The 13,389-nt window shown below is 44.1% G+C and overlaps 2 protein-coding genes and 3 non-coding genes across 8 annotated transcripts in view; 3 read left to right on the top strand and 2 right to left on the bottom strand.

Annotated features, from left to right (window-relative positions):
- LOC130367831 (lysozyme C-1-like) overlaps positions 1 to 9,986 on the bottom strand; it is a 31,640-nt gene extending 21,654 nt beyond the window's left edge. The window contains exons 1-2 of one of the 3 annotated variants that reach the window (XM_056570662.1): positions 9,837 to 9,966; positions 7,346 to 7,410 (exon numbers count right to left, since the gene is read on the bottom strand). The gene's annotated coding sequence lies outside the window, so the exon portion shown is untranslated. Of the gene's footprint in view, positions 1 to 6,423; positions 6,489 to 7,345; positions 7,411 to 9,836 lie in introns of all 3 variants that reach the window. The other 2 variants (XM_056570667.1, XM_056570666.1) reach the window with 2 other exon arrangements.
- Positions 6,834 to 6,905, top strand: TRNAE-UUC (transfer RNA glutamic acid (anticodon UUC)). The gene has a single exon. It is a non-coding gene; the product is annotated as a tRNA-Glu (tRNA).
- Positions 8,052 to 8,123, top strand: TRNAE-UUC (transfer RNA glutamic acid (anticodon UUC)). The gene has a single exon. It is a non-coding gene; the product is annotated as a tRNA-Glu (tRNA).
- Positions 9,549 to 9,620, bottom strand: TRNAE-CUC (transfer RNA glutamic acid (anticodon CUC)). Its single transcript has one exon. It is a non-coding gene; the product is annotated as a tRNA-Glu (tRNA).
- PIN1 (peptidylprolyl cis/trans isomerase, NIMA-interacting 1) overlaps positions 9,903 to 13,389 on the top strand; it is a 40,015-nt gene continuing 36,528 nt past the window's right edge. Inside the window, exon 1 of one of the 2 annotated variants that reach the window (XM_056570660.1) lies at positions 9,903 to 10,080. In XM_056570660.1, the coding sequence (XP_056426635.1) occupies positions 10,023 to 10,080 (58 nt within the window). In that variant the 5' untranslated portion in view covers positions 9,903 to 10,022. Of the gene's footprint in view, positions 10,081 to 10,269; positions 10,424 to 13,389 lie in introns of those variants that run through there. The other variant, XM_056570661.1, reaches the window with a different exon arrangement.

Genomic DNA, 13,389 nt, shown 5'->3' with positions numbered 1-13,389 from the left:
CTGCCGGATAACCGTTTATGCGATGGCCCCGACATATAAAAGCATCGTATGTTGATGCTGCCTTCAACATGCGATGGCCTCTGAGAGGCCATCGCATGTTGAAATTATTGTATTCGGGGCCATCGTAGGTCGAGGGGTCACTGTATTATCTTGTAGGCAAGTCTTTGCCTCCCCTCTAACCATCAGAGCTCAGTTATGACTATTAACTTTACACCCTCTATAGCTCTTAAAAATCCCTTTGTTGTTTAAGGTCCTTTGTTGTTTAAGTCAAAATGATAGCCAGACTTTCCTTTATATGGGGCAAAAATTCAGCTTTCTTAGGCAGTATGTACCCTTACCCTGGCTTATTGACAAACCATAGCACCGAACCAACACCCAGGTCATATGACTTGCTAGCTTCTTCCGAGCTATTTTCCTGGCTTAGATTCAATAACATGAGTATAAAGGCAAGGAAGGTCTAAGTTCCAAGGTGATTATGAGATGGTAACAATTGTAACAAGACACTCAAGATACTCTACTTACCCCACTGGCAAATGCCAATCTATATATATAAAACTCAATGGGGTATTTATCAAAGCTGTCTATGTCCCGCATCAATATAGACCAAACTACAGAGGGCTAGGCCGGTCTATTGTGCGCCTAATTTATCAAAAGACTCTTGATAAATTCTGCGCACAGACTTCGGGATCTATGCTTTAGACTATATTTAAACCTGCTCCAACATGGTCTGACATTTCAGCGTACTTTCAGCCGATGCGACTTGTCGCCGAAAAGTCGCTTTTGATAAATTCAGCATCAATGCATTTTTCTGTCTTAAATAGACTAGAATGCATCATGTTCTAAAAATCCTCTAAAGGAAAAGTCGCACATATTTAGACTGCGACTTTCTGTGCAACAAATTTAGACAGGAAAAACCAGTCTAAATCCTTTGATATATCTCCCCCAGTGTATGTGTACATGTGTGTGTGTATATGTGTGTGTGTATATGTGTGTGTATGTGTGTGTTTATGTGTGTGTATGTGTGTGTGTGTATATGTGTATGTGTGTGTATATTTGTGTGTATGTGTGTGTGTATGTGTGTGTATGTGTGTGTGTATATGTGTATGTGTGTGTATATTTGTGTGTATGTGTGTGCATATGTGTGTGTATGTGTATGTGTGTATGTATGTGTGTGTGAATGTTCCAGGATCACTTTCAAACGGCTAAAGATTTAACATGAAACTTGGCACACATGTTACTTATATGTCAACAACAAACTTAGGATAGGTAATTTATCCCTTACCCACCCCTATTTGCGAGGGTCAGGGTTTTTGTTTAAAGTCCCATACAAGTCTATGGGATATATATGTTACGGTATAACTTCCAAACAGCTGGAGATATTTTGATAATACCTGGTCACATGTTACTTATATGTCCACTAAAAATATAGGATAGTTAATTTAACCCTAACCTACCCTCATTGGCGAGGGTCAGGGTTTTCTTTTAAAGTCCAATGAAAATCTATGGAAAATGTATGTTCCAACATAACTTTAATACGGCTGGAGATATTTGGCTAATACATGGTCACATGTTACTTATATGTCAAATAAAAATATATAATAGTTAAATTAACCCCTAACCTCTGCCCATATGTGAAGGATGGGGTTTTTGTTACAAGTCCACTGCAAGTATCTAGGACTTGTGGTGCCTTACTCCACAGGCTCTGCATCTCCTGTTGAATGCGTCAGTCACTGGCAAGCCACACCCCATCTTGCAAAGATATGCCCATCCTTTAACCCCTTAAGGACCAGGCCATTTTATACCTTAAGGACCGGAGCGTTTTTTGCAATTCTGACCACTGTCATTTTAAACATTAATAACTCTGGAATGCTTTTAGTTATCATTCTGATTCCGAGATTGTTTTTTCGTGACATATTCTACTTTAACTTAGTGGTAAAATTTTATGGTAACTTGCATCCTTTCTTGGTGAAAAATCCCAAAATTTGATGAAAAAAATGAAAATTTTGCATTTTTTTAACTTTGAAGCTCTCTGCTTGTAGGGAAAATGGATATTCAAAATATATTGTTTTTGGGTTCACATATACAATATGTCTACTTTATGTTTGCATCATAAAATTTATGAGTTTTTACTTTTGGAAGACACCAGAGGGCTTCAAAGTTCAGTAGCAATTTTGAAATTTTTCACAAAATTTTCAAACTCACTATTTTTCAGGGACCAGTTCAGTTTTGAAGTGGATTTGAAGGGTCTTCATATTAGAAATACCCCATAAAAGACCCCATTATAAAAACTACACCCCCTAAAGTATTCAAAAAAACATTCAGTAAGTGTATTAACCCTTTAGGTGTTTCACAGGAATAGCAGCAAAGAGAAAATTCAAAATCTTCATTTTTTACACTCGCATGTTCTTGTAGACCCAATTTTTGAATTTTTGCAAGGGATAAAAAGGAGAAAATTTTTACTTGTATTTGAAACCCAATTTTTCTCGAGTAAGCACATACCTCATACGTCTATGTTAATTGTTCGGCGGGCGCAGTAGAGGGCTCAGAAGGAAAGGAGCGAAAAATGGTTTTTGGGGGGCATGCCACATTTAGGTGCACTACAGGTCTCAGAAGAGAAGGAGTCACATTTGGCTTTTTGAAAGCAAATTTTGCTCTGGGGGCATGCCGCATTTAGGAAGCCCCTATGGTGCCAGAACAGCAAAAAAAAAAAACACATGGCATACCATTTTGGAAACTAGACCCCTCGGGGAACGTAACAAGGGGTAACGTGAACCTTAATGCCCTACAGGTGTTTCACGACTTTTGCATATGTAAAAAAAAAAATTTTTTTTTACCTAAAATGCTTGTTTTCCCAAAATGTTTACATTTTTAAAAAGGGTAATAGCGGAAAATACCCCCCAAAATTTGAAGCCCAATTTCTCCCGATTCAGAAAACACCCCATATGGGGGTGAAAAGTGCTCTGCTGGCGCACTACAGGTCTCAGAAGAGAAGGAGTAACATTTGGCTTTTGAAAGCAAATTTTGCTCTGGGGGCATGCCACATTTAGGAAGCCCCTATGGTGCCAGAACAGCAAAATAAAAACACATGGCATACCATTTTGGAAACTAGACCCCTCGGAGAACGTAACAAGGGGTAATGTGAACCTTAATACCCTACAGGTGTTTCACGACTTTTGCATATGTAAAAAAATATATATTTTTTTTACCTAAAATGCTTGGTTTCCCAAAATTTTTACAATTTTAAAAAGGGTAATAGCAGAAAATACCCCCCAAAATTTGAAGCCCAATTTCTCCCGATTCAAAAAACACCCCATATGGGTGTGAAAAGTGCTCTGCTGGTGCACTACAGGTCTCAGAAGAGAAGGAGTCACATTTGGCTTTTTGAAAGCGAATTTTGCTCTGGGGGCATGCCGCATTTAGGAAGCCCCTATGGTGCCAGGACAGCAAAAAAAAACCACATGGCATACCATTTTGGAAACTAGACCCCTCGGGGAACGTAACAAGGGGTAATTTGAACCTTAATACCCTACAGGTGTTTCACGACTTTTGCATATGTAAAAAAATATATATTTTTTTTACCTAAAATGCTTGTTTTCCCAAAAATTTTACATTTTTTAAAAGGGTAATAGCAGAAAATACCCCCCAAAATTTGAAGCCCAATTTCTCCCAAGTACGGCGATACCCCATATGTGGCCCTAAACTGTTGCCTTGAAATACGACAGGGCTCCAAAGTGAGAGCGCCATGCGCATTTGAGGCCTAAATTAGGGACTTGCATAGGGGTGGACATAGGGGTATTCTACGCCAGTGATTCCCAAACAGGGTGCCTCCAGCTGTTGTAAAACTCCCAGCATGCCTGGACAGTCAACGGCTATCTGGCAATACTGGGAGTAGTTGTTTTGCAACAGCTGGAGGCTCCGTTTTGGAAACAGTGGCGTACCAGACGTTTTTTATTTTTATTGGGGAGGGGGGTTGTATGGGGTATGTGTATATGTAGTGTTTTTTACTTTTTATTTTATTTTGTGTTAGTGTAGTGTGGTGTTTTTAGGGTACAGTCGCACGGGCGGGGGTTCACAGTAGTTTCTCGCTGGCAGTTTGAGCTACGGCAGAAAATTTGACGCAGCTCAAACTTGCAGCCGGATACTTACTGTAATCCTCCGCCCATGTGAGCGTACCCTGTACGTTCACATTGGGGGGGGGGGGGGGGGGGGAATCCAGCTGTTGCAAAACTACAACTCCCAGCATGTACGGTCTATCAGTGCATGCTGGGAGTTGTAGTTTTGCAACCGCTGGAGGCTCCGTTTTGGAAACAGTGGCGTACCAGACGTTTTTCATTTTTATTGGGGAGGGGGGCTGTGTAGGGGAATGTGTATATGTAGTGTTTTTTACTTTTTATTTTATTGTGTGTTAGTGTAGTGTAGTGTTTTTAGGGTACAGTCACACGGGCGGGGGGTTCACAGTAGTTTCTCTCTGGCAGTTTGAGCTGCGGCAGAAATTTTGCCGCACCTCAAACTTGCAGCCGGATACTTACTGTAATCCTCCGCCCATGTGAGTGTACCCTGTACGTTCACATTGGGGGGGGGGGGGGGGGGACATCCAGCTGTTGCAAAACTACAACTCCCAGCATGTACGGTCTATCAGTGCATGCTGGGAGTTGTAGTTTTGCAACAGCTGGAGGCACACTGGTTGTGAAACACCGAGTTTGGTAACAAACTCAGTGTTTTGCAACCAGTGTGCCTTCAGCTGTTGCAAAAGCTACAACCCCCAGCATGTACGGACAGCGGAAGGGCATGCTGGGTGTTGTAGTTATGCAACAGCTGGAGGCATACTACTTTGGCTGGGGATGCTGGGGATTGTAGTTATGCAACAGCTGGAGACACACTGGTTTGCTACTTAACTCAGTGTGCCTTCAGCTGTTGCAAAACTACAACTCTCAGCAGTCACCGACAGCCAACGGGCATGCTGGGAGTTGTAGTTATGCAACCACCAGATGCACCACTACAACTCTCAGCATGCACTTTAGCTGATTGTGCAAGCTGGGAGTTGTAGTTACACAACAGCTGAAGGTACACTTTTCCATAGAAAGAATGTGCCTCCAGCTGTTGCAAAACTACAAGTCCCAGCATGCCCATAAGGGCATGCTGGGAGTTGTGGTGGTCTGCCTCCTGCTGTTGCATAACTACAGTTCCCAGCATGCCCTTTTTGCATGCTGGGAGCTGTTGCTAAGCAACAGCAGGAGGCTGTCACTCACCTCCAACGATCCTCGCCGCACAGGTCAGTCCCTCGTCGTCTCCGCCGCCGCCGCTGCTCCTGGGGCCCCGATCCCAACAGGGGCGCCGGGGATCGGGGTCCCCAGCACCCGGGGTGCATGTCCCGCACCCGCTCACGTCCTCCGGAAGAGGGGCGGAGCGGGTTGCGGGAGTGACACCCGCAGCAGGCGCCCTGATTGGTCGGCCGGTAATCCGGCCGACGAATCAGGGCGATCGTGAGGTGGCACCAGTGCCACCTCACCCCTGCTGGCTCTGGCTGTTCGGGGCCGTCTCTGACGGCCCCGATCAGCCAATAATTCCGGGTCACCGGGTCACTGGAGACCCGATTGACCCGGAATCCGCCGCAGATCGCTGGACTGAATTGTCCAGCGATCTGCGGCCATCGCCGACATGGGGGGTCATAATGACCCCCCTGGGCGATATGCCCCGATGCCTGCTGAACGATTTCAGCAGGCATCGGGCACCGGCTCCGCTCCAGATGGTTGCGGGGGGCCGGTAAAACACATGACGTTCTCATACGTCATGTGTCCTTAAGGACTCGGAAATGGAGACGTATGAGAACGTCATGTGTCCTTAAGGGGTTAAGCCATGCCCCTTTTATTTTTAGATTACAAAATCTTTACCACAACTCAGCCCTACATGAGGACGGGATATGGGATTTGAAGATCAAACTCACAACCTTCAGATTATGAAACTGATGTGCTACCTACTGCATTAACAAGGCAAGCATCATGTTGGGCTACTCCAGTGCCAAGCTGATGATTCTGAAGAGTAAAAAATGTTTACCCACACAAAAAGAAGGTGGTAGAATCAGGTCCCATATGGTCTAGCGGTTAGGATTCTTGGTTTTCATCCAGGCAGCCTTGGTTCCACTCCCAGTATGGGAATAAGTCTTTATCTAAACTTGCAGGCAAGTTCAAAGGAGTGCAAGATCATTAGAAAGTTAAGTGGATGGAGTTGTAGTTGGTCTTTGTGGGTGAAAAGAAAGGAATCATAGCACAACTGTTTTTAGCTGTGCCATTTTGCCAAGATCCCAATTGGCATCAAGGGTAAATTAATCCCCATTTCTACCTTCCAACTCTATGGTGTTAAGGGAATCAAAGAAACCCCATGGCAAATCATGGGAAAATTGCCCCGTGCGAGGATCCAACTCACCATTTTCGAATTATTAAGTGCAACGGTCGACGAGTTCATTGCAAAGTTAAGCAGTTGGCGTTGTTCTTTGTGGGTGAGAAAAAAAAATCAGAACATGACTGTTATTAGCCAATCATTCCTCCTTTTGCCCAAGATCCCATTTGGCGTCAAAAGTAAATTCATCCCCATCTCTACTTTCTATCTCTTTGGTGTTAAGAAAATCAACAAAACCACATAGCAAAGACAGAAATATTGCCCCGTGTGAGGATCAAACTCACAACCTTCAAATTATGAGACTGATGCGCTACCTACTGCGCTAACGAGGCAAGTGCCAAGTCTAGTCGTCCGAATGCCAAGGTGTTAACTCACAAGAATACAAGTTTTTCCACGTTTTTTTTCCCTCCTTTAAAATTGAAGGTTGCTGCAACTGGTCCCATATGGTCTAGCGGTTAGGATTCCTGGTTTTCACCCAGGCGGCCCGGGTTCGACTCCCGGTATGGGAATGAGACCTTTTCTAAACCTACAGGCAAGTTCAAATTGCGACGAGGTCATTGCAAAGTTTAGCAGTTGAGTCGGATTTGTTCTTTGTGGATGAACAATAAGAAATCAGAACAAAACTGTTTTTATCCATTTTTCCCAAGATCCCATGTTGCTTCAAAGCTAAACTCATCCCCATCTCTACCTTTTAACTCTATGATGTTAAGGAAATCAACAAAACCTCATGGCAAATGATGGGAAAATTGCCCAGTGTGAGGATCAAACTCACGGTTTTAAGAACACAGCTGTTTTTAGCTGTTCCTTTGGTCCATTTTCCCAAGATCCCATTTGGTGTCAAATGTAAATTCATCCCCATTTTTTCCTTCTAACTCTATGCTGTTCAGCGAATCAACAAAACCCCATGGCAAATTACAGGAAAATTGCCCCGTGCGAGGATCAAACTCACCATTTTCAGAGTATTAAGTGCAACAGCCGACGAGTTCATTGCAAAGTTAAGCAGTTGGCGTTGTTCTTTGTGGGTGAGAAAAGAAAATCAGAACATGACTGTTATTAGCCAATCATTCCTCCTTTTGCACAAGATCCCATTTGGCGTCAAAAGTAAATTCATTCCCATCTCTACCTTTTATCTCTATGGTGCTAAAGGGGAATTCCAGGAAAAAACTTTTTTTTTTATATCAACTGGCTCCAAAAAGTTAAACAGATTTAGATATTACTTCTATTAAAAAGTCTTAATCCTTCCAATAATTATCAGCTGCTGAAGTTGAGTTGTTCTTATCTGTCTGGCAACAGTGCTCTCTGCTGACATCTCTGCTTGTCTCGGAACTGCAAGAGGTTTGCTATGGGGATTTGCTTCTACTCTGGATAGTTCCCGAGACAGGTGTCATCAGAGAGCACTTAGACAGAAAAGAACAACTCAAATACAGCAGCTCATAAGTACTGAATGGATTAAGATTTTTTAATAGAAGCAATTTACAAATCTGTTTAACTTTCTGGAGCCAGTTGATAGATAAAAAAAAAAAAGTTTTTTCCTGGATAACCTCTTTAAGGAAATCAAGAAAACCTTGTAGCAAAAGACAGAAAATTTACCCCATGGGAGGATCGGACTCATGTTTTTTTTTACCCCAATACAAAAAGATGATGAAAGAAGCAGGTCCCATATGGTCTAGCGGTTAGGATTCCTGGTTTTCACCCAGGCGGCCCGGGTTCGACTCCCGGTATGGGAATGTGTTTTTTTTTATAAACTTGCAGGCAAGTTCAAAGGAGGGTGAGGTCATTGGAAAGTGAAGCGGATGGAGTTGTAGTTGGTCTTTGTGGGTGAAAAGAAAGAAATCGGAACACATCTGTTGTTAGCTGTTCCTTTCGTCCATTTTGCCAAGATTCCATTTGGCGTCAAAGGTAAATTCATCCCCATTTCTACCTTAAAACTTCCCAGAGTTCCTTGGCCCATGTCCTCACATGTCCCCTGATTTTTTAAAGGCAAGGAGCAAAAAACGAAAATGCAAAAACGGAAAAACCCTCGGTCCTTAAGGGGTTAAGCTCCCTGTGGGGATAAAAAAAAATGTGTAAAAAGTGTAAAAAATATGTTTTAAATAAAAGTTCTTTAACCCCTTCCCTATTAAAAGTTTAAATCACCCCCTTTTCCCATAAAAAAAAAAAAAAAAAAAAAAAAATGAAATAAAGAATAAAAATAATCATATGTGGTACCGCCACGTGCTTAAAATATAAGGTTGGCTAAACCGCACGGTCGATGACGTACAAGTTAAAAAAATACCAAAGTCCAAAATTGTGCATTTTTGGTCACTTCATATACCATAAAAATATTAATAAAAAGTGATCAAAAACTACCATCAAAGCAAAAATGGTACCGATAAACTACAGACGATGCCAAAAAAAATTATCCATGTAGACAGAAAAATAAAAAGTTCTTAGGGTCTATTCCCACGTACAGTATTCTGCGCAGATTTGATGCGCAGGATTTCAAGCTGTCAGTCATTCAGTTTACATTGAAATCTGCAGCAGAAAATCCTGTGCATCAAATTTGCGCAGAATACTGTACGTGTGAATAGACCATTAAAGGGGTAGTCCAGTGGTGAAAAACTTATCCCCTATCCTAAGGATAGGGGATAAGTTTGAGATTGCGGGGGGTCCGACCGCTGGGGCCCCCTGCGATCTCTCTGTACGGGGCCCCGGCTCTCCGGCCAGATAGCGGGTGTCGACCTCCGCACGAAGCGGCGGCCGACACACCCCCTCAATACATCTCTATGGCAGAGCCGGAGATTGCCGAAGGCAGCACTTCGGCTCTGCCATAGAGTTGTATTGAGGGGGCGTGTCGGCCGCCGCTTCGTAAGGAGGTCGACGCCCCCTTCCCACGGGCTGTCGTGGCTCCATACAGGAGATCGCAGGGGGCCCCAGTGGTCGGACCCCCGCTATCTGCAACTTATCCCCTATCCTTAGAGTAAGGGATAAGTTGTTCACCAATGGGTTCACCACTGGACTACTCCTTTAAGGTGAAAATAGGCTGAGTCCCTAAGGGGATATTATATATTTAATAAATAAATGGAATTGTGTAATGAAAAACACCTCTTTTTCTGCCTCTTGTCACACAGAAATTACATTTCAAACTCAACTTAATAATAAAACAAAACATTTTCCCTAACCGGGAATCGAACCCGGGCCGCGGCGGTGAGAGCGCCGAATCCTAACCACTAGACCATTAGGGAAGCTGATATAAAGATATTCTGTGTGAGCTCTTGGCTGCGGCATATCTGTATTCCTATATATATATATATATGTATAGATAGATAGATCTATATATAGATCTATATATAGATATATATATATAGTATATATATATAGATATATATAGATCTATATACATATATATATGCATGCGCAATCAGCCACCCATGTGCCCCGCCCCCTTTTTCCTTTCTCACGCTCTGATTGGCTCTTCATCTCCCGCCCTTTGCTTTTCCCCGACGCCATAATCACGTCCGGGAGTGAGCAGCCATTCACACGGTCCGGTTCTCTCTAACGTCTGGGCGATAAGCAGCCAATAGTGAACGGCGATCTAAGCTGCGACGTCACAGTGGGCGGGGCTCAGTCTGACGCAGGGAGTCAAGATGGCGGACGAGGAGAAACTGCCGTCCGGTTGGGAGAAGCGGATGAGCCGCAGCTCTGGTAATAAAAGACGTGCTTGGTCGTGACGTGGTGGTGCGGTGAACACGGCCGCCCGTACGCCGGGGACGTTAAATCCCGTTATTTCTTTGGTTTATACAGAGAGCGGGCGCGGAGATGGCGATGTGTGCGGCTCATTCATCACTGTGCAGGCGTAGAGGCCGCAGGGGGGCGCTCTGCCTCACGGTTGTCTATTGTGACGCGCGGGACGGATTCGTCTCGAGAGGACGGAGGACGCGCCCAATTGGTGCACAACATAATGGATGTAAAACGTTCTAAGTGGGCGTGGCTTCTTGTATAATGGTACAATCCATTCATGTATATTAGAGGGATCCCCCTTTTGATGGTAAGATTTGGATCATCCCATCCCTATCGGCACAATGGTGTGAAGCAAGTGTATGGATGATGGGATGTTTAGATTTGACTTTTTGTTCCCTTTTTCTTTTATTTTTTTTTATTAAATTTGCCAGTTATGGTTACTAACTACAACTCCCAGCATGCCCTGTATGAAAACTACAACTCCCAGCATGTTGGACTATATATTATGGGCCAATGTTTCCTCCAGCTGTTGCAAAACTACAACTCCCAGCATGCCCGGACAGCCAACGGCTGTCCGGGCATGCTTGGAGTTGTAGTTTTGCAACAGCTGGAGGCGCTCTGGTTAGGAAACACTGATATATAGTATATGGTGCAACATTCCAGGAGTTGGAGAATTGGTTGGATAAATACCGGCCATTGCGTTGCCGGTATTTTTAATATTAAAATACCGTCAGGGTGTCCAAAATACCGTACGTGCCAGTAAAATACCGGCCGGGTGACAACAACCCTATCCGCCATAGTTCACACTACGGATTATTAAACGGAATCTCCGCTCGCAGAATTCCGCGAGTGGAGATTCCATTCTGGCCACCGCCGCAATACTTCGGAGGTAGGACCGCGCGACACTGCGCCGATCACCATTGACGGCTATGCAGTGTTCACGGACTTCCGCGCAAAGAATGAACATGTTCTTTCTCTGCGCAGAAGAATTTCTCTGCCGCTGAAATTCTGCAGTGTGGACGGGTCTCACGGAAACCCATTCACCCTGATGTTTATATACATCTCGTAATTCCGTGAGCGGAATTCCGCGAGAATTACTTAGTGTGAACATACTGAGGGTGTGTTCACACTAAGGAATTTCACGGTGTGAATGGGTCTTTCGCGGACCCGTTTGTGCTGCAGAATTTCAGCGGCGGAGAATCCGGCCGAAGGATGAAAATGGTCATTCTTTCCGCAGGAATTACGCGCATTGCCGTCGGCGCAGGGCCGCGCGATCCAACCACCGAAGGATTTAAGCAGCAACTGCAGGATTGGGTGAAATCTCTGCTCACGGAATTCCGCAAGCGCAAATTCCTTAGTGGGGACATACCCTAAAGCTGTTGCCTATGGGGAAGAGTTGTGCAGCTGCCTGTAGCAACCAATCGGATTCCTTTATTTTATTTTTTTAAAATCTTTAATAAGGCCCCTGAAAAATGAAAGAAGCAATCGGATTGGTTGCTATGGGCAACTGCACCCCCTCTTACTCTAGACAGGTTTTGATAAATTTTCCCCACCCTATATGATTGTTTGGTAACGTATTTACTACGTGCGACTAAATCTCCCTTAGAAAACTTTCTGCACTGACTCCAGAAAGTGACAACAGCCGATGTGCCAGAATGCCAACCAAAAAACACCCTAAACGAAAAAAAATAGGTTGATAACCGGTTTAACCCCTTAAGGACCGGGGTTTTTTCCGTTTTTGCATTTTCGTTTTTTGCTCCTTGCCTTTAAAAAATCATAACTCTTTCAATTTTGCACCTAAAAATCCGTATGATGGCTTATTTTTTGCGCCACCAATTCTACTTTGTAATGACGTCAGTCACTTTGCCCAAAAATCTACGGTGAAACGGGAAAAAAAATCATTGTGCGACCAAATTGGAAAAAAAAAAACGCTGTTTTGCAACTTTTGGGGGCTTCCGTTTCTACATAGTACATTTTTCGGTAAAAATTACACCTGATATTCTGTAGGTCCATACGATTAAAATGATCCCCTACTTGTATAGGTTTGATTTTGTCGGACTTCTGGAAAAAATCATAACTACATGCAGGAAAATTAATACGTTTAAAATTGTCATCTTCTGACCCCTATAACTTTTTTATTTTTCCGTGTATGGGGCGGTATGAGGGCTCATTTTTTTAACGGTACCATTTTTGCATTGATAGGACTTATTGATCGCTTTTTATTCATTTTTAAATGATATAAAGTGACCAAAAATGCACTATTTTGGACTTTGGAATTTTTTTGCGCGCACGCCATTGACCGAGCGGTTTAATTAATGATATATTTTTATAATTCGGACATTTCCGCACGCGGTGATACCACTTATTTTTATTTACACTGTTTTGTTTTTTTTATTGGAAAAGGGGGGTGATTCAAACTTTTAATAGGGGAGGAGTTAAATGATCTTTATTCACTTTTTTTTTTCACTTTTTTTTTTGCAGTGTTATAGGTCCCATAGGGACCTATAACACTGCACACACTGATCTTCTATGTTGATCACTGGTTTCTCATTAGAAACCAGTGATCAACGATTCTGCCGCATGACTGCTCATGCCTGGATCTCAGGCACTGAGCAGTCATTCGGCGATCGGACAGCGAGGAGGCAGGAAGGGGCCCTCCCGCTGTCCTGTCAGCTGTTCGGGATGACGCGATTAGCCGCGGCTATCCCGAACAGCCCGACTGAGCTAGCCGGGAACTTTCACTTTTAGCCGCGCGGCTCAGCTCTGAGCGTGCGGCTAAAGGGTTAATAGCGCGCGGCGCCGCAATTGGCGCTGCGCGCTATTAGAGGCGTGTCCTGGCTTCGCTATGACGCCGAGCCCGCCGTGATATGACGCGGGGTTACTGTGTAACCCCGCGTTATATCAGAAGAGCAGGACCAAGGACGTACCGGTACGTCCTTGGTCCTTAAGGGGTTAAGGTGCGTTCCCACCTGGCGTATATGCAGCGTATTTGACGCTGCGCAAAATTTACGGCAGCAGCGGGAAATGCGCTGCGTATTCCTCGCTCACTATACACACATGGCTTTCCGGCGGCAGCCCTATGTGTGTAGTGAGTTTTGGAGGCGGGGCCATGTGCTGGCATTACTGACGCACGGCTACACCTCCAAAACTCACGGCACACATAGCCCTTGCCCTGTGTTTATAGTGAGCATGGAATACGCAGCGTATTTCCCGCTGCTGCCGTAAATTTTGCTCAGCGTAAAATACGCTGCGTATATGCCAGGTGGAAATGCA

This window comes from Hyla sarda, chromosome 4, assembly GCF_029499605.1.
Source record: "Hyla sarda isolate aHylSar1 chromosome 4, aHylSar1.hap1, whole genome shotgun sequence".
Lineage (NCBI taxonomy): Eukaryota > Metazoa > Chordata > Amphibia > Anura > Hylidae > Hyla > Hyla sarda.
The sequence above is the reverse complement of the archived record's forward strand: the minus strand, read 5'-3'. Positions and strand labels throughout refer to the sequence as shown.